At 38.0% G+C, this 20,188-nt stretch overlaps 2 protein-coding genes and 1 pseudogene across 2 annotated transcripts; 1 reads left to right on the top strand and 2 right to left on the bottom strand.

The window, feature by feature from the left end:
• Positions 1-62: 62 nt before the first annotated feature.
• Positions 63-909, bottom strand: LOC105050274 (uncharacterized; annotated as a pseudogene).
• A 2,137-nt stretch (positions 910-3,046) lies between these two features.
• Positions 3,047-3,882, bottom strand: LOC105050273 (VQ motif-containing protein 25). The gene has a single exon (XM_010930224.4). The coding sequence runs from the start codon at positions 3,743-3,745 to the stop codon at positions 3,239-3,241; it is 507 nt and encodes a 168-aa protein (XP_010928526.1). The 5' UTR covers positions 3,746-3,882; the 3' UTR covers positions 3,047-3,238.
• A 5,663-nt stretch (positions 3,883-9,545) lies between these two features.
• Positions 9,546-12,216, top strand: LOC105050272 (putative pentatricopeptide repeat-containing protein At3g05240). The gene has a single exon (XM_010930223.4). It carries the CDS (start codon positions 9,785-9,787, stop codon positions 11,525-11,527), a length of 1,743 nt encoding a protein of 580 aa, XP_010928525.3. The 5' UTR covers positions 9,546-9,784; the 3' UTR covers positions 11,528-12,216.
• The last annotated feature ends 7,972 nt before the right edge of the window (positions 12,217-20,188 follow it).

Raw genomic sequence — 20,188 nt, 5'->3', positions numbered from 1 at the left:
ATATATTTTCGTCGTAAATAAATTCATCGCAAAAAGTGACATTTTTTGTAGTGCTGGGCCATCTAGGCATAAGCCAAGGACCCCATAATGGTGACCTCCATCACCTCGATGTCGAGCATGATGTACCCGACGAACTGACGGTTGGAGAGCGGAGCCTTGAAAGGGGCCCGCCAGTACTATCTGGCATCGAGAGAGGTGGATTAGAGGGTGAAGGGATCGAGGAGGGAAATAGAGTTGGAGATCTTGGTGCAGACGATGAGGCAGTCGAGGCTAAGGGCGATGTCGGGATAGAGAAAGATGAAGTCCTTGCAATAGACGGGACAGATCTCGACGGATATAGTGTGCTTGTAGTTGTAAATATTGGTCTTGGGGTCTTGGGAGATGAGCTGCTTGTCATAGTGGGAGCAAATGGGGATGATGTCGGAGATGAAATCGATGAACTTGGTGGCATGGGAGTGGCTACCAAAGAAAAAATTGAGGCCACAGTCGTTCTCGACAATACAGAGGGCGCGGGCGGCAGTACTGTGGTGGAGGATGAGCTGCTGGAGGAAGAAGAAGGTGCGGCTATAGGCGACGTGCTGGCAAAGCTAGACGGCGGTGGGCCACTAGACGAGGTTGGGGTGGGCATGGGAGTAGGAGACAGAGCTGATGGTGGATGGGGAGGTCGACGAGGTGGGACTGCTCGAAAATGGCACCGTGAAAGACCCCGTGATAGATGCGGAGCTTGAAGCAGAGGCGCTTAAAGTGGGGGTTAGTCCAGATGAACTCGACGTGGACAAGGTAGACGAGACGGGTGAGGAGATTGCTGGGGCAATGGAGGCAGAAGGTGAGGAGCTCCTTGGACTTAGGGTCGGTGAGGACCCAAGTGTGCGGTGGGTGGAGGTATTTGGACATAATGCATCCACTCATCTTCCTCATCCAATACCATTGGAGCACGACAACAATGGAGCACCCAACGACACTGGAGCAAGGAAACGATGGAGGTAGGGAAGACTAGAGGGGAGAAGGAAAGAAGAAAAGAAGAGTTTTTATCCCACTAGATGGTCTAGACCTTTGATGAAGGGCATTTCTATTATTTTTAAAAATTTTAATTACATGGCACTTTGATCCCATTTTCGATTAACGGGCTATCTAACGGTCAGGACTAAACTGTAGGGTTAAAGTAAATGTCAGGAGCATAAGTGTAGGTTTTTCAAATTATTGGGCTTACCTTTAATTTCAACCTAACTTCAGGAGGATTTTTGTAATTTATCCAAAAAATAATTATGATGACGTCCTATTGCAATCCTATGATATCTTGTTGTATCCTATAGATAATTATACGGATATCATAAAGCCTAACAGGACGTAATAACAATATTATGATGTCTTATTTGTAATCTCATGATATCCTATTGCATCCTATAAACAATTATCAGGATCTCATAAAAAGCTAACAAGATGTTATAATATTATTATGACATTCTGTTGCAATCTTATAATATCCTATTGCATCTTATAGACAATTATCAGTATGTCATAAAAAACTAATATGATGTTTTAATAATATTATGACATCTTGTATTATTATAACATCCTATTTGCTTCCTATAACATCATGTTACATTCTATAGATAATTATCGGCATATCATAAAAAGTTAACAGTTTATAACATCTTGTTTGCATTCTATGACATCTTATTGCATCTTACAAAAATACAGCAATAGGACGTCATAACATTAGTAAGATATTTTCGTCAGAAAAAATCTGAAAAAAAAAATGCTAAACTACATTAATTGTCCATACCCTTATTAATTATACTATGTAGTATAATGTGGTGAAGTAGTATATTTTTTCTACACTGCATGTGGTGCACTAAGAATTTCTCATCATGTCCATTATTAAAGTGGTCTTCCCCGAGTTTAGTGCATCCCATTCAATTGGGCTAAGATTTGGCCTGATTGAGAAATAAGCAAACATTTTCTTTTCCTTTTTTTTTTTAACTTGAAACAAATGAACCAAATGTTAATCATCAGCAGCTGTAAATGTTGATGGCTGGAATGGTTGTTTGATCAAGCAACGAGGTCACGAATGGGCCAATCTGTATGCCAAACTTTGCATTGTTTAGCCAAATTCAGTGGCCGGCCAGTGTAGCAAACTGGATGAATCCTTTAAAGAGAGACCCAGCCCATTTGCATTCCTACACATTGGGCAAACAACAAAAACTAATTTTTCCTCACTCCAATAAATCGACAGGCTCATGCAGTAGTGTCATTCTTGAGTCTATAGGATTATTTTCTTAAAATTTCCTAGCCGTCGAATTCTTGTTATTATTTTGCTCCCTTCACTTTTCTTCATTGGACTAATCTGCTTATATATATATAGACGTGCCGGATGGCTTCCTTGAGGGAATCAGAAGGGATGCCTTTCATCATGGCATCCTTGCAACTTGATTTCCATTTCTTTACCATACCGTCATTGTTTACTAACATATTGACATCTTGCCATAAAAGAAAAAAAATTCAAATGTTAGATTGTTTGCTGCTACAATTAAAGACCAACTATCCAACCGCAATCATTGGGTTTAAAATTATGTTTCTAATTGCGAATCCAGTAATATATACACTAGAATCTATTGTAAGGTTGGTGTCGATGTCCCTTTTTCATGGGTAAACAAGTGTTACCATCTTACCCACCAATTTTATGGGTGGTTCAGGCAACACACTCTCTTGCACAGTGAAAATGGCACAAAGTTTCTTAATGCCGGCCCGTCCAACCGAAAGGTTACATGAGGACCCAGCTAACTAGCTGAGATTCTACACAAACGTGCAACCAAATGGCAAGATTGGGACCATAGAGACCTAAAACTATTGGAGGACGAAAGAAAGGTCTCAATCTTGAGAGGACGAGACACAACCCCTCGGTCGCTTTGAGCACCAACATCAAGATACAATTTCAATGCTCAAATCTTTCTCCCTCTCTCACCCTAACCACCAATAATAATAATAATAATAATAATAATAATAATGGAGCTTCACATTAATTTACTATGGTTTTAGCGAGGGAAATCTCCAACCGAAGCAATATATATAACATTAGTAAAGATTTACAATCCAAGAAAAGAAAAGAGAAATTAAACGAAAAGCTACCCATATTTCCCTTGTATTAATTCGAAGCCCAATCCTAAACCATTAAAAGAAGAAGAGCTAGAGAGAAGCAAATACGTGATCCAGACTCTCCCACTGTTCCAACTTTTTCCTACGGAACGGTTGCCTCACCAATCACATCCATGTGAGACGAACTTAAAGGAAGCAAAGGAAGATCACCGAGACCTTGGAGAAGACCATGATCCATTTCTCCCATGTCGCGAAGGAAACCAGTATAACCTGAGCTGCTCTCCACCCACAACTCCCTCTCCACGTTCTCCTCACCCACCTCCCTCTTCACTACTTCTCGACACCCGGAATCCTCATGCTCCTGCCGAGATCCCACCACCTCAAATCGCTTGCACCTTGGCACTGCCTCTCCATCAATCCTCTTCTTCTTCGTCTTAGCGCCAGTTCTCTTTGTGGGCTTCCCGGTGAGCCTCTGCACGAGCTCCCGGAAATTGGCAGCGTCGGTCTTTATTATCTCCGGCGCAAATATGTGTACGATTCTTATCTTTGGCTTCAACTTCGTGATCGCATGTGAGTTGTCGTGCATGGCAAGCGTCGGAGGTCGTGGTGGAAGCGCCCCACGCTCCTTAGAATTCATGAACTCCTCCATGATGATGACTTGCACTTGGAAGGAAGAAAGATGGCGGGTTGGAATTCTTAGCTGGGGGCGCAAGGGAAGGGGTAAGAGGCAGTTGGACTTGTAGATGTGGGGAGAGGGAGAGAGGAGAGCTTAGTTGAGGTGCAATGGAGAAGGGGCTTATATAGATGGGAGGTCAGAAGTTTATTGTTAGAGGGGAAGAGTTGTAGGGGAGAAGAAAGCAATGTTGGTTGGAGGCAAGGATTGGGTGAACCATGGGTTCTGACAGCAAGAAGAAGTCAATACACCCGAAAGGGAGCGACGGGTTTCCTTACACCCTGCAAGCACACAAAGCATAATTCAAGGAAAAACAAAATAATAAAGAATGATAGAAATACTTGGGTTATTTTACTATCCTACTTTAATTTTAAAGTAATTTAAACTCTAAAAAATGCTTGCCGGATTTGATCAAATGACAAAAACAACCTTATAGAGGATTGATATGCCTTGACTAGAGTTCTGTAGGGATTCAAGGGGCTCCGGTTGAGTCGTAATGTTGTATCAACTCAATTATGATGTAAATTTTGAATTCACTCGATTGGATTTGATCATGTTGTTTGGTCAATAGCTAGGATAAGATGGGTTGATTATATTATGACACGTGTACATATTATAACTAGAGCTTTCTCCCAACTCCTTGGGATTGTGTTTTCAAATCTCTGTTTGCCTATTTCTGTTTGGGACAATGTTTGTGAGTTTTTTTTTTTGAAGATAAAGACCATTTTTGAAGTTACTGCAAACTCTTCTATGCCCTCTTGCTGGAATTCATCTAACCTAAAATAATTGTTCAACGTAAATGAGGGTTGTTAGCTTACAAATGAACAAAGATAGTTTTGTTTGAAAACATAAGAAGCTATATATATGAAACTTTAGACCGCTCAGCTTGTCTTCGGATAAGGATGAGGCTTTTCAAGCTGCATGGCTGAAAAATACAATCAAATTTGCACATAAAAATCTTACTGATCATGTCGAAAATATTCTTTTGTTGCCAAGAAATCCCCATCTCAACTATAATTTTCATCTTGTGAGCTTCTCAAATTCATTTAAGAATTTTTTTTTCTTTTGAGCCCGTATTATATATGAAGCAGTATTGGATCAAGCCAATTAGTTGTCAAGCCTAGTAATTTTTGATGTTATAAACTTGCTAACCGGGTCATCAGAGGGTATATATGTCATTTGCATCGTCGGTATCGTCCAATTTCTAGATTCCACTCAACAATCCACGAATCCGAGTAGGGCAGGAACATTTGAGCTGGCATGGGAGGCAATCATGCGAGTATCCGTGTCCTTGGGTCCCCAGCATACCAACCCTCCCTAAAATTCCATCTTTGGTAATGACCCTAGAACTTCATATAGTTGTAGGGCCTTAATTCAGTGCATTTAAGGCATAATTAAATTGCTAAGCAAATATAATAAATAAAAGGAGCGAGTCATTCTTGAGTTAGGACTACTTGGCAAGAAATATTGTTAATCACATTATTTATTTATTACTAGTTAATTACATTGGGAGGACTAACTCTGGGAGATTTCATTTTCTATTGTGAAGTCTCACCATTCAATTTTTCTTGATCTTTGTGCACTCTTGTTGTTTTTTAATCCACCTTCGCTTCTATGCCAAATGGTTATTTAAATAAGATAAGTAGCACTGATGTGATGATAATTAATCCAACCATTAAACTATCTTCTCAAGTTGGTGGCTATCAAAAAAAAGCTTTCTTTTGAAGCTATCCCCTTGTTGTCTTTGTTTTCCCCTCTTGTATGGACATTAATTTGTCACATCCCAACAACTAAACGTTTTCTTTTCCATTTGGAGGATTAGCTTTGTGGATCCTCGTTGCCATTTGTTTGCAGACAAACATGATCGGCAAGCATTCCTTACCATTTATTCACTATTTTAATAAAGCTCTTAAATTTATTCTTTTCCTACTTCAGCATTATCTCATCAACCAAAGGTTTGAATGAGAGTCTCTGACTCTCATACAAATGTAATTTGTTTGAATAATTTAGAGCCAAAAAATTAATTTTGTTAATCAATGAAAGAGACACATTTAATAGAAAATATTTAACATTTATTTATAACAAAAAGCAACATTGGCAAATTTTTTATTACTTCTATTTATGTCCATTAACGTAGAACTATATGAACAAACTAAGCTGGTGAAAATTTTCATCTAAGCAAAAATTTAGATTCTCATGAGTAATAACATGCACTTTAGGTTATATTTCATTGCTCTATTTTTATTTTTTTAATCAAAAAAAATTTATTCTTTATTTTTTATTTTGGATTAGATATATGAAAATGGAATCGACTTTTTCATACATCTAAATCATCGTATATCACATTAACAAAAAAAAAATAAGTATTGCCTAAATAAGAGAGACATAATTTGTATCCAGATCACTATATAACATTAGGACAACATTCGTCGAGCTACCATTTTAATTTTTCATCTTTCTCCATAAATTTTAAAAATATTATAGTTGTGATCCTCACCAAAGTCTCACTATTTAGGATGGTTTAATAAAAAACCAACAAAGTTTTCTACTATAATAATTTTTGAAAAAAATAATATTTACTTATTATTGTGCTGCAAGTTACTAAGCAAGCGCGAGGAGGCCGGCTGATGGCCCTAAGGACGGGAAGTTGCGATCCGGATTTTCCGTGCAAAACCGCCCGTCCGATGCCGCACGTGAGTGGGGCCCACGTGGCCAAGTCCGGAGTCCGACGACAGCTATGAGCGCGCACGGGAAGCGCGCCGGCTGACGATATCCCGCGGAACAGCGTATCCTTCCACGTGGTGACTGTGGAACAGCATATCCTTCTTCCAGTGGGAACTGGGAACCAGCTATCACACTCCCATGGGTGACGTAGTGGGCCGTTGCGTGACGGATGGTGGGAGCCTGCCCTCCAGCGGCGTGCGCGACCACGGTGTCCGGGAATCGGGAAAGGGAAAAAGAACAAGGCCACCAAACTCTTTAACAGTTTTTATTTTATTTTATAAAAAAAAAAAAACATTGTGGGGGGGGGGGGGGGGGGAGGGATGCATTCACGGGGCTAACTGATTGATGGCTAATATGTCACCTGTCTATATATTTTTAGAGATAGTAATCAGGTTGGATCGGATCATAAACAGATTAAATCAATATGGATCAATCAGAAAATCATTAATCCAATCTCAATTTGTTCATTAAACGGATCAAAAATTTAAACTTAAATCTAATTTATTTATTAAATAGATAATTCGATCTAATCTATTTAATTTATTTATTAAATAGATAAAATTAAATTAAATAGATTAAACAGGTTAAACAGATCGGATTACATGAGTCAAAAATAGATTAAACATATTTTAAACAGGTTAAACGGATCTTAAATTAGATAAATAAGTTAAATAGATCAAATTAAATAAGTCAGAAATAGGTTAAACAGATTAAATAGATTATCTGACTCAATCCGACCTAAATATTAAATAAATTAAATGGATCAGATATATAAAACTTAAATCCAACTCAATTATTAAACGGATTAAACAGATCGATCTATTTATGATCCAAATATGTTTAGTCTAAATCCAAACATGTTTACGGTAGGTCAAATACGAATCGAATTGACGAGTCGGATCATATTTTGCTAGCCCCGTATGTCTTTCTGATTTCATCTTCTCAAAATTTTTTTCAAAAAAAAAAAAAAAAATTCTCTAGTGCATGGGGCTTTATTCAATTTTTTTCAAGTATATTATTGGCCAGTCAATTTATTTTATTTTTTACTAGACATATAACTTATTTCACGACAAAAATATTTAGGAAAGTTGGAGGATCACACTATTTACTTGTATTCCGCGTGCCAAAGTCTACTAGCTCATAATTTTAACCTATGGAGGCCCCACTACCAGTGGGTAATGTAGCAACAGGTATCAGACTAGAGTTCCTTTTTGTAAGTTGAGGTCTATTCAGAACACTTGACCTCTAGCTACTCTAACATCCTTGATCCATAAGCCAGAGTGACTTCTCAAGTGGTTCAGAAAAATACTTGCTTATTAGCCATAGTAAATTAATATCTGGTATAATATCTAAGAAAAGTAGTATTATGCCAACTTTTCTCCAAATTTCTTTCATCCATAACGTATTTTTATTGTCCTTGACTCTTGTATCGGAGCTTACAATAATGGATATATACTTAGAAATGCCACAAATTCTTCCTTTGTAAATCAATATATAAACATACTACATGCTTCTTTCAATTTTTTTTTGAAGTATTTTTAAAAATTATGGGCTTTAAGATAATTTTTAACCTAACCATAGAGTGAATTAGGAAGTAATAATGATCAATAAGATCCTTAATTCATATTTTCTTGTTAGATATGATGACTTGCTCAGCAACAGGAGCAAAATTAAAGCTTATCTGTCAAGAACTATTCAACCCCTGTGCTTGAAAAAATTGCATAAATCACTGGGGGGAAAAAGGGATATATAACATGTTCTGACCAATATTGAAAGGATTTTCTAACTTGGCAAACGTGGATGACAAAGTCAGCTTGATTAGATACAAGTTAACTCAGATTTTCTAATGAATAACCTCTATACTTGATTGACTTAGTAGTGGTGAGCTAGCTTCATTAACTGAAACAATAAACCATGAATAACTAATTTTGCCCCCAAATAAAATTTAAGCTTCCATTTTTACCACCTAAAAATTAAAAAAAAACTAAGTAAATGTACGATGTTTCAAGATCAGTCACCTTTTAACTTCCTATATCGTGATGATATATACCTTAAGGGTGACAAGATTTGTGCAACGGGCAATATGACAGATTTAACTATATCAGGAAAACAAGGTTATTAATTATTGAATGATAATATCCCAAACTTCCATTCCAAGTCACCCAAAGTGCAACAACCATACAATATACGGGTATTTAATTACTTATATATATGAGTTTCATTAGAACAAGTAAGATATGTTGCTGGACTACTTTTATTTATCCATTTATCAGTGGATTAGAAGCTATCCTCTTGGATATTCAACCCTCGTGCTCTTATCAGTACGACGTTGCTTGCTGAGCATTATTTTCACCTACAAATTTTTTAAAAAAAGTTCAAACTGCTGATAGCTAGCGACCTAAATTTTAGAAGATATCAAGAGGTTTCAAGTTTGGTCTCCAACTCATACGCATCACTCAGCTTAGCTTGAGCATGTCAACGACCCTTCCCAAGTCAACTAGCCACAAATCAAATTGATATTTAAAAATTAAAAAAAAACAATGCCAAATTAATATCCTCTTGATGCACTCTTCATGCCATCTCCTCTCTCACCCTTTTTTTTTTTAACCATCATGAATTGTAGGATCATTTATATATTTTCCAAGGAAATAACAAGAATATGCTACCGGCGGCCACAAAGTTGCAAGCCACGTAGCACTCGTATTATAAAGGTGATGAAGGGCTTGGTTTTTAATATCGCTCAGAAAAAAGATGTGCTGGCTTATTTGATAAGCTAATGCCTAATGCCAAAGAAAAAATAAAAACCGGCAGGGGTTATGTATGGAATGCAAATTGTAGCGTCAAGTCAGCTTCAAATTGAGTTGGTCATATTTAAAGCTGATCTCGGGCTGGATATTTCTAGTCGGTTTTTAGGCCCAATAAATTTAAAATTTAATATTTTTTGTGTCCAAACCCAGCCCATATACAGTGTTAGCATGTTGGGCCGTCACTTTGGCCTTTTACTAGTGGATATTATAGAAGCAACTTTGGATGGACAGGGCTTCTTTCCCGCGATTTACTCGTTCGATCATCCACCGCAGAGATATCAAAGCATCCGAACTCCATCACTCTTCCACGTGCATAGAACTTAAAGCTGATCCAACGGTGATTCGCGGATACAACCCGTTCCCGTGTTGGGTATATGTTGGCCGTTTTCCTGATTCAATTCAACCGAATCGCAGACCGACCTGGGACCTGGTGGTGGATTTAATTTTGTAGCGATACCAAAAATTCCCGCCGCTTCGCGCCATCATGACCACCCTCCTACTCCCCGATGGCTCTAAACCTCAGACAAAATCTATGATAACAAAACACACCATCCTCCCTCTGATAGAAGGATGCCGAAGCATGAGGCAGCTCAAACAGCTTCAGGGCGTGATGGTCGTCACCGCACTCATCGGCGACGTCGTTCCCCTGAGCCGCCTTATCGACTTCTGCGCCGACGCCGGGACCGGAGACCTGAGCTACGCCCGCTCCATCTTCCTCCAAGTCGATCGCCCCACCACCTACATCTGGAATTCCATGATCAGAGGCCTCTCCGGCACCGACCAACCAGAGGACGCTCTCTCCATGTACAGAGACATGCTGTGCTCCGGCTTCTCGCCCGACAACTTCACGTATCCCTTTGCACTCAAAGCATGCGCGAGAATCTCCGACCGCCGCTCCGGCCGGTGCATTCACAGCCGCGTGACCAAAACCGGTTACGAGGCCGACGTGTACGTCTCCAGTAATTTGATCCATATGTATGCTTCCTCTGGCGATATGGACTCCGCGAGGTGTTTGTTCGAGAAGGCGACGAATCGAAATGTGGTCAGCTGGACGACGATGATTGCAGGCTATGTTAATAATGATCGGGCTACGGAAGCGATCGGAATGTTCAGGGTGATGGAGCTTGAAGGAGTGGTGCCGAATGAGATCACCATGGTTCATGTTCTTGTTGCTTGTGCTCAGAGCCGGGATCTGGAGACGGGAAGATGGGTCCATCGCCGACTGCATCGGCTGGGGATCGACCCGATGAGGTCGAACGTCGTTCTTGCCTCTGCACTGCTGGATATGTATGCTCGTTGTGGTAGTTTGAAGACTGCAAGAGAGATGTTCGAGAAAATGCCTCATAGAAATGAAGTCTCCTGGAACACAATGATCGGTGCTTATAACCAATATGGCCGGTCGAACGAAGTCTTCGAACTCTTTAAAGAAATGTGTACTGCAGGCATGAGACCGGATAAGGTGACCTTGCTGAGCTTGTTGGGTGCTTGTGCCGATAAAGGAGCTATGATTTTTGGTCAGGGGATCCATGCTTACGTAGAGAAGACGGGTGGTGGCAAAGATGTTGCTATTTGTACTTCTCTCATGGATATGTATGCTAAGGCCGGGGACACACAAAGCGCGTCCCAGATTTTTGGTAGTTTAAAAGAGAGGGATGTGTTGGCATGGACTAGTATGATCATATGCTTGGCGATGCATGGCCATGGCAAGGAAGCTGTGGATCTATTCGGAAAGATGCAGCGAGAAGGTGTTGCTCCTGATCATATTACATTTATAGGAGTACTGACTGCTTGCAGCCATGCAGGAATGGTCGATGAGGGTTACAAATACTTTGAATCTATGAGAAGTGATTACGGCATCAGACCGATGATGGAGCACTATGGATGTGTGGTCGATCTCTTGAGTCGAGCTGGGCGCTTAGAAGAGGCTGAGAAGTTAGTGAAGTTGATGCCATATCAACCGAGTGTAACGATCTGGGGGAGTATTTTGTGTGGTTGTGAGATCCATGGGAATGTCGATATGGCAGAACGAATAGGAAATCGGATACTGGAGTTTAATCCTCAGGGAAGTGGAATCTATGTGCTCCTTTCCAATATACGTGCAGGAGCAGGAAGGTGGGAAGGTGTTGAGAAGGCTAGAAGATTGATGTGGCAGAATAGACTGAAAAAAACTCATGGGTCCAGTTCTGTTGAAGTGAACATTTCATGTTTAGAAATCAACCGGCAGTGATCAGGGAAACAGAGAAAGGTAGCCTAGTGGGTTTTTGTTATCAAGAAGGCAAGAACCTAATTTATCTTCAGCTGCTGGGTATCGTAGATGGCATTGTCCAGCCATTTATCGCCACGAGCAACCAGCCGGCCACTGTCGTCCGGCCATTGAAGACGGCGTCCACCTTTTCAGTTGACCCATGGGATGGATGATTGATTTTTTAATTGTTTAAACAACAAACGGGACTGCAGATTTTTGTGGGCAAGATGAGGAGGGAGAAGTTTAGGTAAAAATTTTTTGGTACCGAATCAAAATAACCTGGATTTGGGAGCTTCCAAGAGATAAAGTTTGGAGAACCTGATGGAATGGCAACTAAAAATGAACCTAGGTCCTAGTGTGGGAGGGGCTTTCTTATCCTTTCATCGTTATTTGATTGGATTCAATAAAAACATTTGAACTATTTATGCCAAGTTCTGCCACAATATCTCTGTGGTTGGCAATACTCTTTTAGGGCATGGGTTCGATGTGTTGCGTCCATGTTATTTTTATTTTTTCCATTCTAATGGATGACTTCAATGAATCAGTTTTTTCCATTTTTTTTTTCCCTATGTTGTATTGTGATGGATGGATTCAGTTTGGTGATTTGGTTTTTTTCCTTTTTTTTTATTCCAACAAAGTGGTAAGCATTTCCATTTTGATGGGAGGATTCAATAATTCAGTTTTCTTCCCAATTTTTTTCATTTTTTATTCTGATGGGCGGATTCAGGAAAGTGATTCAGTTTGGATTAGTGATTTTTTAAAAAAAAAAAAAAATTAAAGAACCAACAGGACTGACAGAATGGATGATTGATTTTATTTTTCTTAATTTTTAAATAGCCAAATAGTGTAATTGGTTGATTCTTTTTTTCTTTTTCCTTCTATTTTTGCCTCTCTCAATTCTGTGGACAAGATAAGAAGAGAGCAGCCTAGGTGAAAACCTTTCGGTATGGAATTAAAGTAACCTGGTTGTGGGAACTTCCAAAAGAGTTTGGAGAAAGTGATGGTATGGCCAACAAAAGTAAACCCCAGGTCTTAAACTGGGACACGCTTTCTTATACTTTATTTCATTATTTTTTTTGGTAAAATATTTCATTATTACTAACCGTTAGAAAAGAAGTCCTGGATTGGATTTGATAAAAATGTCATGGATATTTATGTGAAGCTCTACCACAGTGTCTGAGTGGTTGGCAACACATTTTTAGGTTTTGGGTTCGATCCGGTACATCCATGTTTTTATTCTCATTTTTTCCATCTAATAGGTGAATCGTACATCCATGTGGATTCATGACTCTCTTTTTTTTTTTCTTCTTCTGTTTTTTTCTTTTTCTATTCTAATGGATGGATTCAGTTCGGTGATTTGGTTTTTCCTTTTTTTTTTTTTTTATATTCTCAGGAAGTCGTCATTTTTCTATTCTGATGGATGAATTCGGTAATTCAGCTGTTTATAATTTTTCTCCACCTTCTATTTTGATGGGCGGAGTTTTTTCCAATTTTCTTTTCTGATAAAAAGGATGGATGATTGATGACTGATTTTCTTTAATTTTTGAATAACAAATCGGTGTAATTAAATGAATTTTTTCGGATTTTGCCCCCTAGATAAGATGAGGAGAAAGAAGCTTTGGTAAAAATCTTTTGATGCCAAATCAAAACCAAGAGGGTTCGGAGAAAACGATGGTATAGCTCCCAAAAGTGAACCCCGGTTCTAGATCGGGAGAGGCTTTCTTATACTTGATTTCAATCGCTGTTACTCACAGCTAGAAAAGGAATTGTCTCTTTTTTCTTTTTTTTTTTTGATACCCTGGTTCACTTGCGCCTGGTGCATGCAATAATTTCTCAACACCAGTAACGCAGAGTAGGGGCCCCACAACTCAGATCCACTATGATCCCGTAACAAAAAACTATCTGTTCCAACGGTCCTTTAGTTGCTCAGAGTGAAGCAGGGTAAAAGGAGGGGCTGGTTGTTTATGAGACTTTCTTTTCCTTCTTCCCAAACATATCAAATACATTCTGAAAGAAAATTTGTATCAAAACAAATATCTGTTTACTTCTCAATACCAGCTTCTAGCCTAGAATGGTTGGGACGATCTCCATGAGGGGCAGAATTCAGAACAAGGGAGGAAATTTGTCCTATGAAAGGCAAAATGAAGATAGCATATACACAATCCTCTTCAACATTTTCAAGATCAAAAACATCAGACAAACTGTCAATCGACTTTACCAGATACTATAAATAAGATTATTCCTCAACTCTTGTGAACAAAATCTCTCAAATTATCATTCTGTAATGCAGGTTTTTGAGAAAAGTGAACTGGAAATACAGAACCATCTCCATAAAGCAAATGAAACCACCATTATAGTTAGTGCTGCTCCTAGTCCTCCTTTGAAGGTGACCCAAACTCGAAGCGGAGAAAATACTTCTCTTCTTTTAGGCAATTCCCTTATCCTTTATGCTTTTCTTTTTCCTTTTTCTGACCGAGCATTGTTTTATTCTTGCTGTTTGCAAGTTTTTTATGATTATTATTCACTGAACTACCTCTTGCCGTGGCTTAAAAGCTGATAATTCTAATAGTAATTCAAGCCTGAACAGATTATCAACCACTTTTTACTCGGATTAATTATAAGTTACTCTACAGTCTACAATATGTCTCTCTGCGTAGAAAATCACAACATGCTTAACATTTATAATGGAAAAAATACATATAAAACAAGACAGATTACAGATATTTGTTTTACTGTTTGTCGCAATTTTAATGCTACCAAATTCTTAGTGTTCTCACCCACCACATGTTGGTTAATCTTTTCTTTTCCCAGAAGAAAGCACCATAATAAACCTGGGAACATCTATACACAGAAGAATCAATTAAGATACCAACAACATCAATCCAGGCATCCAACTCCAACGTGGAGGGCTTCCATGCCCTGCCACCATTTCAGTGCTTGCCATCCTCAAATGTTAACAGTGCAAACCGAACGAACTCTACAAAAAGAGCTCCAGTTCATATTCCTAGCATCATAAACGCAAATTGAAATAAGAAGGTGAAGAATGAGACTCCTCACACAAGCTCCATTTATTTTTATTTGGATTGAAATCTCTGCAAGAATAACCTTCTGTCCACGCTCAATAAAATTTAGCTACATAACAATTTCATTCAATAGCAACAACGTAATTTTCAACCTGTAGCAGGATAACATAAGATGGATCAACAGAGTAATTTCCCAGGGCCAATAGCTGGAAGTTAGAATGTAGGAGGATAACGTCCCTCATCTTTAGACATTTGAAGTCCCCTACGAATACAATAGCATTACAGGATCAAAGGCAATACCGGCTAAGTGTATGCCGGAAACTACCATCCCCGAGCATTTTATCCACGTATATTTTCAAAGCCTACGTCTATCCCCCTTCACAAACTTGGATTCGATAACAACATGAAGAATCCTCTCACTTCTTGAGTTTTGCACCAAGATTCTTTTTTTCGGAGAATAATGTTAGCACCAACACCTCATTTCCCACCACGACACCTATTTACACCAAAGTCTCTCCAAGATTTCCAATGCACTCCTAGTTTGCAAATGCGCTTGTCCAAAAGCGTGGGAAAAGAAAGCGCGGTGTGCACGCAAAAAACCTTTCTTTCTTCACGCTCAATAGGACAAACACATTCTAGACAAAAACTAAACCAATTCCAATGAATCAAAACATCAACAGCTCATTGAAAATTTAAAGTGAGAATAGAAATCCAGATCACATTACCCCATAACCATTGGAATTCAACAAGAAAGTGCTTTGTACATCGAATTATTATTTATTGTTCCTAAAAATTAAAAGCCGTTGTGGATCCAGAATCCTAACCGAAGCACGAGAGATGAGCACGATCTAACCGGACTTTACTACTCCCTCGTCCTTCTCTACCTCGTCGGACACTTCGACCGCGGAGGTCTCGTCGGCGTCGTCGGGATCCCTGGCGGGATCGGAGCGGGCGATGGAGCTGCGGACGCGGTCAAGGAAAGGTTTGAAGGCCGTCTCCATCGTCATCCAGGCGAGCACCAGCCCTCCGGCGACCACCAGCGCCGTCTTCAGCCCGCCGCCCTCGCGCTCTCTCCTACCCATCTCGCGCTCTCGTTGCCGCTACTCGCTGTGGCACGAAAAGGGAGGGGAAGGAGCGGGGAAGTTATAGAATGGGGGCGAGATGGCGCCAAGCGGTTGACGGAAGACGGAATGGGCCCCGGGTTCTGCCTTAGCGGTTAAGGTAGTCGAGCTTGGACGGCCTGCCTTGGCAATTAAGGTAGTCGAGTTTGGATGGCCTGTTCCGGGCAAAACAGGATACGGCATTTGCTCCGGAGTGCATGTACAAATTTTTTTTGACCGAGATAGGTGGTGTCAAATTAGACTTTGGAGTGCAAATTTAGTTGGCTAGATCACATCGAAAACTAATGTTTAGTTAGACCAGATCCATCCCTAAACCGATGGATCAATCCAACTGCAAAGCAACATATATAGAGATACTTTGTGCACACTTTTTCTTTTTGTCCATCAGTATTTGTGTTGCTTTGTTGTTGAACTGATCTACTAGCTCAGTAGTAGATATGGTCCAACCAATACTTACTCCATGTCAAAGCTTGTTTTTGCCCAATACAATTCAACAACAATCCAGGTCCAATCATCCAGCTTGGATCTCGTCCTACTTTGAAAAACAATTTGGGAGACTGAGTTAACCACACGATTGGTTGTTTTAGGGAAGGTTTAAGCTAGCCTAGAATGAGAGCATTATCATACAAATACGGATTAAGAAATGAACCTTGGGGGAGGTTGTGGTATCTTATACAAATCAAATTGAGATTCCCTGAATTCAAGATTGATTCACGCATGGCCAGTTCTCCAAACATGAACATGCATGATGGGCAAGACATCCATGATTGAATGGCCCCTACACAGAGCATTATCTGTGGTCACCACATAAAAGGCCATGATTGGAGACCTTCTTCAGTTCAGATTGGAGAGAGTCTAAACTGATACAAATTTGATTGGTTCCTATTAGCTAGGGCCGCCTGAGCTATGAGCCCTGCCCAACTTGAAATTAGGTCCATATCTTTTGACTCAAGCCCAACCTAGTTACTTATATTTCGGCCCATCCCACCACAAATCGAAGGTTGGGTTGTGTTGGAGTCGAGGAAGCCTGAAAGACCCATGCATTGTCCAGAGGCTGGGGATTGCGAAAAGAGTTAGGCCCAATTTGAGTTTGGTTGGATAGGACTAGGCATGTGGGTAAGGTCATAGAAGATATGCTAGTTTAATTTCCGAAATCCACAGGTCTTGTTCAAACCCGTGCTGTATGGATCACTTTAGAGCTTAATCAACATGAAATCTGAAACCTATCAGTTTAGGATCACAGATACAGTAGATGGATAATCCAACCCAGCAAGACACTCGTGGCCATCCACTATCAGCTCAAAAGTACCATATAGGCTTCATCTACCGCATGCTTTAAAAAAAAAAAAAAAAAATCATGATAAACAAGTGTTTTGATAGACATATATTATTACATTTTTTGGGTCATGTACTAGATATAATAAACATATGTGGTACATGTAATGTTAATCTTCTTTTACCCACTTGCATTTTCAAAATTATCCTCAACCCCACTTAATTCGGCAAGTAATTTTAGTCAAATTTGGCTAATAAGTAAATAACGTATATCATATTTATGTGGATTAATGACCTGAGCGCCTTGAACCGATCCAACTTAAATTTTTGTAAAATAAGATTATCGACTAATATCAAACCAAGCAAAATCTTGAAAAATATATGAAGCTTTACAATTTTCAATAAATATTTTTTTTATATTTTTTTAAAAATATTTTGCGAGATATTTTCTATAATTAGGTTGGGCCTCCTTATAATGAATACGGCTTCAGCGTAATTGATTGAAACTACTTTATGGCCCTATTGATAAAATGTTGATTGGATGGTTTAGTGGAAGCGAATAGATTCGTTGTCACTCTATTTTGATATAGACTTAAGGAATGAAAAAAAAAGATAATAGAGAACATTCACTAATATTTTTTATTTTTTTATTATTTTTTTCATTCTATTACTTCTTTACATGGCTTTATGTAGTTATACAATGGCTTTTACTATCCTCTCACGTAAATATTTCAGATCATACAGGAGATAAATATTAGTAGTTACATGAACTCTAAGAAATACTTCTTGAGAAAACGAATGACACATCATGACGCATTGACACTTTATTAACTACTCTATTAAATTTGATATATTTTTCCAACATTTAAGATGTTCATCCTAAATCCAGATACCAAATTGTAATAACATAATCCTTTTGACCGTTTTTTAATTTTTCTGGGAAATCACTGTGAATCTTTGACTTAACATACTTAGGGCAAGCAGTGACCCATCAATCGGGATCCAGCAAAACAGAGAACACGTATGCCCATCTTGACCATGAGCCTACCGTCCCGTAGACCAACTCTTTGTCACCCGGGCACGCCATGGAACCGAAGTTACCCACCGGGGCACATCCATGCAAGCAACGAGATCGCTCCACCTTACACCACCGAAGGTCACGTCAATCCCATCCGTTTTAAAGGTCTCAGCCCTTTTCCAGAATAATATAAAAAAAAAAAAAATTATATAAATAATTCAAAATCTAATTTTTTTTAATCAAAATAATATAAAAGAGAAAAATACTATTTTGATTGACGTTTTCTCCCTGCCACGTCACCTCTTTTTTACACGATGGCATCGTCTCAAAATAAAATAAAATAAAATATTATTTAAAATAACATTTTTAAAAACGTCATTCAAAATAGCAGTTTCTATTTTTTCTATAAAAAAAAATTAAAAAAAAATGAAAAAAATAATTTTTAAAATTGTAAATAAATAAATAAATTAAAATTTTAATTTTGATTGAAATTCAAAATATAAAAATTTGAATTTGTAATTCAAATAAAAAAATAATTTTAGATATTTTTTTTCAAATTTTTTTATAAAATGTCTAAAAAAATCTTAAGAAATTAAAAAATTAAAAATATCATAAAAAAAGAAAAAAAAGAAAAAGAAATATGAAAAAAATAAAAATTATAAATTTAATTGAAAAACATTATTTCAAATACTTGTCAAAAAAATTTAAAAAATAAAAAGTACCAATAAAAAATAAAAATTTTTAAAAAATCAAAAAGAAATAAGAATTATAATTTAAAATTTAAAATAAATAAAATTTTTAAAATTAATTGAAATAAAAATATTATTTCAAATTACTTTCTCAAATTAAAATTAATTTATTTAAAAAATATTCAAAAAAATAGCCTAAAAAATTTCATAAAAATAGAAAGAAACGTAAAAAAATAGAAAAATTATATAATTATAAATTTAAATTAAAAAAAATTAATTTGAATTAAATTTTGATAAAAAAATAAATGCATAAAAAAGTGAAAAAATAAAGAAAAATGTGGAAAAAAATTTGTAAATTGAACTTTAAAAAAATAAAAATTTTAACTTTAATTTAAATAAAAAATATCATTTCAAATTACGTTGTCCATTTCAAATTATTTTTTAAAAAAATTATCTCAAGAAAAGAAAAAATATTATAAAAAATAAAAAATAACCTAAAAAAAAGAAAAAAATAGAATTAAAAAAATAAAAATTATAATTCTAATTGAAAAATAAAATTTATAATTTTTTAATTTTAAAAAATAAAAATTATAATTATAATTGAAATAAAAAATATCATTTTAAATAACTAAATTAATTTAAATATAATTATTTAAAAAATATTTTAAGTAAAGGAAAAGAATACGTAATAGAATGCTAAAAAGATAAAAATGGAAGAAAACTGAAATTATAATTTCAAATGATAAAAATTATAAAATAAATTTAAAAAAAGGTATCATAAAATAAATAAATAAATAAATGATAATAAAATAAAAATTATAATTATAAATAAAAAAATTAAATTTTAATTTAAACTAAAAATTATCATTCAAATTATTATCCTCATTATTTAATTAAATTTATTTATTAAAAAATCATAAAAAAATAAATAAAAAAATTAAAAAAATTAAAAAAAAGAATAAAACACCAAAGAGAATGGCGTTTTCTCCTCCCCCCTTCTTCTCTCCTCCTCCCTTCTCCCTCTTCTCCTTCTCCTTCTCCCTTCTCCCTTCTCCCTCTTCTCCAGCGTTTCTCTGGCGGCACGGCGGCACGGCGCACGGTGAGCTGCCTCCTCTCTCTCCCTCTTCCTCTCTCTCCTTCTTCCCCTCTCTCTCTTTTCCCATTTCTCTCGTGCCGGCGGTGGCTCGCGCGTGCCGGCGGCGGGCCGTGCGCCCCAGCGGCGGGCCCCGGCCCCCTCCTTTCCCTCTTCCTCTCTCTCTCTCTTCCTCTCTCTCTCCCTTTTCGTTGGCCGCCGGCCACAGACGGCCAGCGGCGGGCCGCGCACCCCGACGGCGGGCCGCGCGACCCGACAGCGGGCCCCGCACCCTGACGGCGGGGCCCGGCCCCCTCCTCTCCCTCTTCCTCTCTCTCTCCCTTTTCCTTGGCCGCCGGCCACAAACGGCCGGCGGCGGGCCACGCGCCCCGGCGGCGGGCCCCGCATCCCAGCGGCGGGCCCCGGCCCCGTCCTCTCCCTTTTC

Source organism: Elaeis guineensis, chromosome 8, assembly GCF_000442705.2.
Source record: "Elaeis guineensis isolate ETL-2024a chromosome 8, EG11, whole genome shotgun sequence".
NCBI classification, from domain to species: Eukaryota; Viridiplantae; Streptophyta; class Magnoliopsida; order Arecales; family Arecaceae; genus Elaeis; species Elaeis guineensis.
This window is presented reverse-complemented; position numbering and strand designations above follow the sequence as displayed.

What these genes read in the sequence shown, in the direction of transcription:
- LOC105050273 (XM_010930224.4), bottom strand. Translation starts at nt 3,745, where the DNA reads ATGGAGGAGTTCATGAATTCTAAGGAGCGTGGGGCGCTTCCACCACGA.
- LOC105050272 (XM_010930223.4), top strand. Translation starts at nt 9,785, where the DNA reads ATGACCACCCTCCTACTCCCCGATGGCTCTAAACCTCAGACAAAATCT.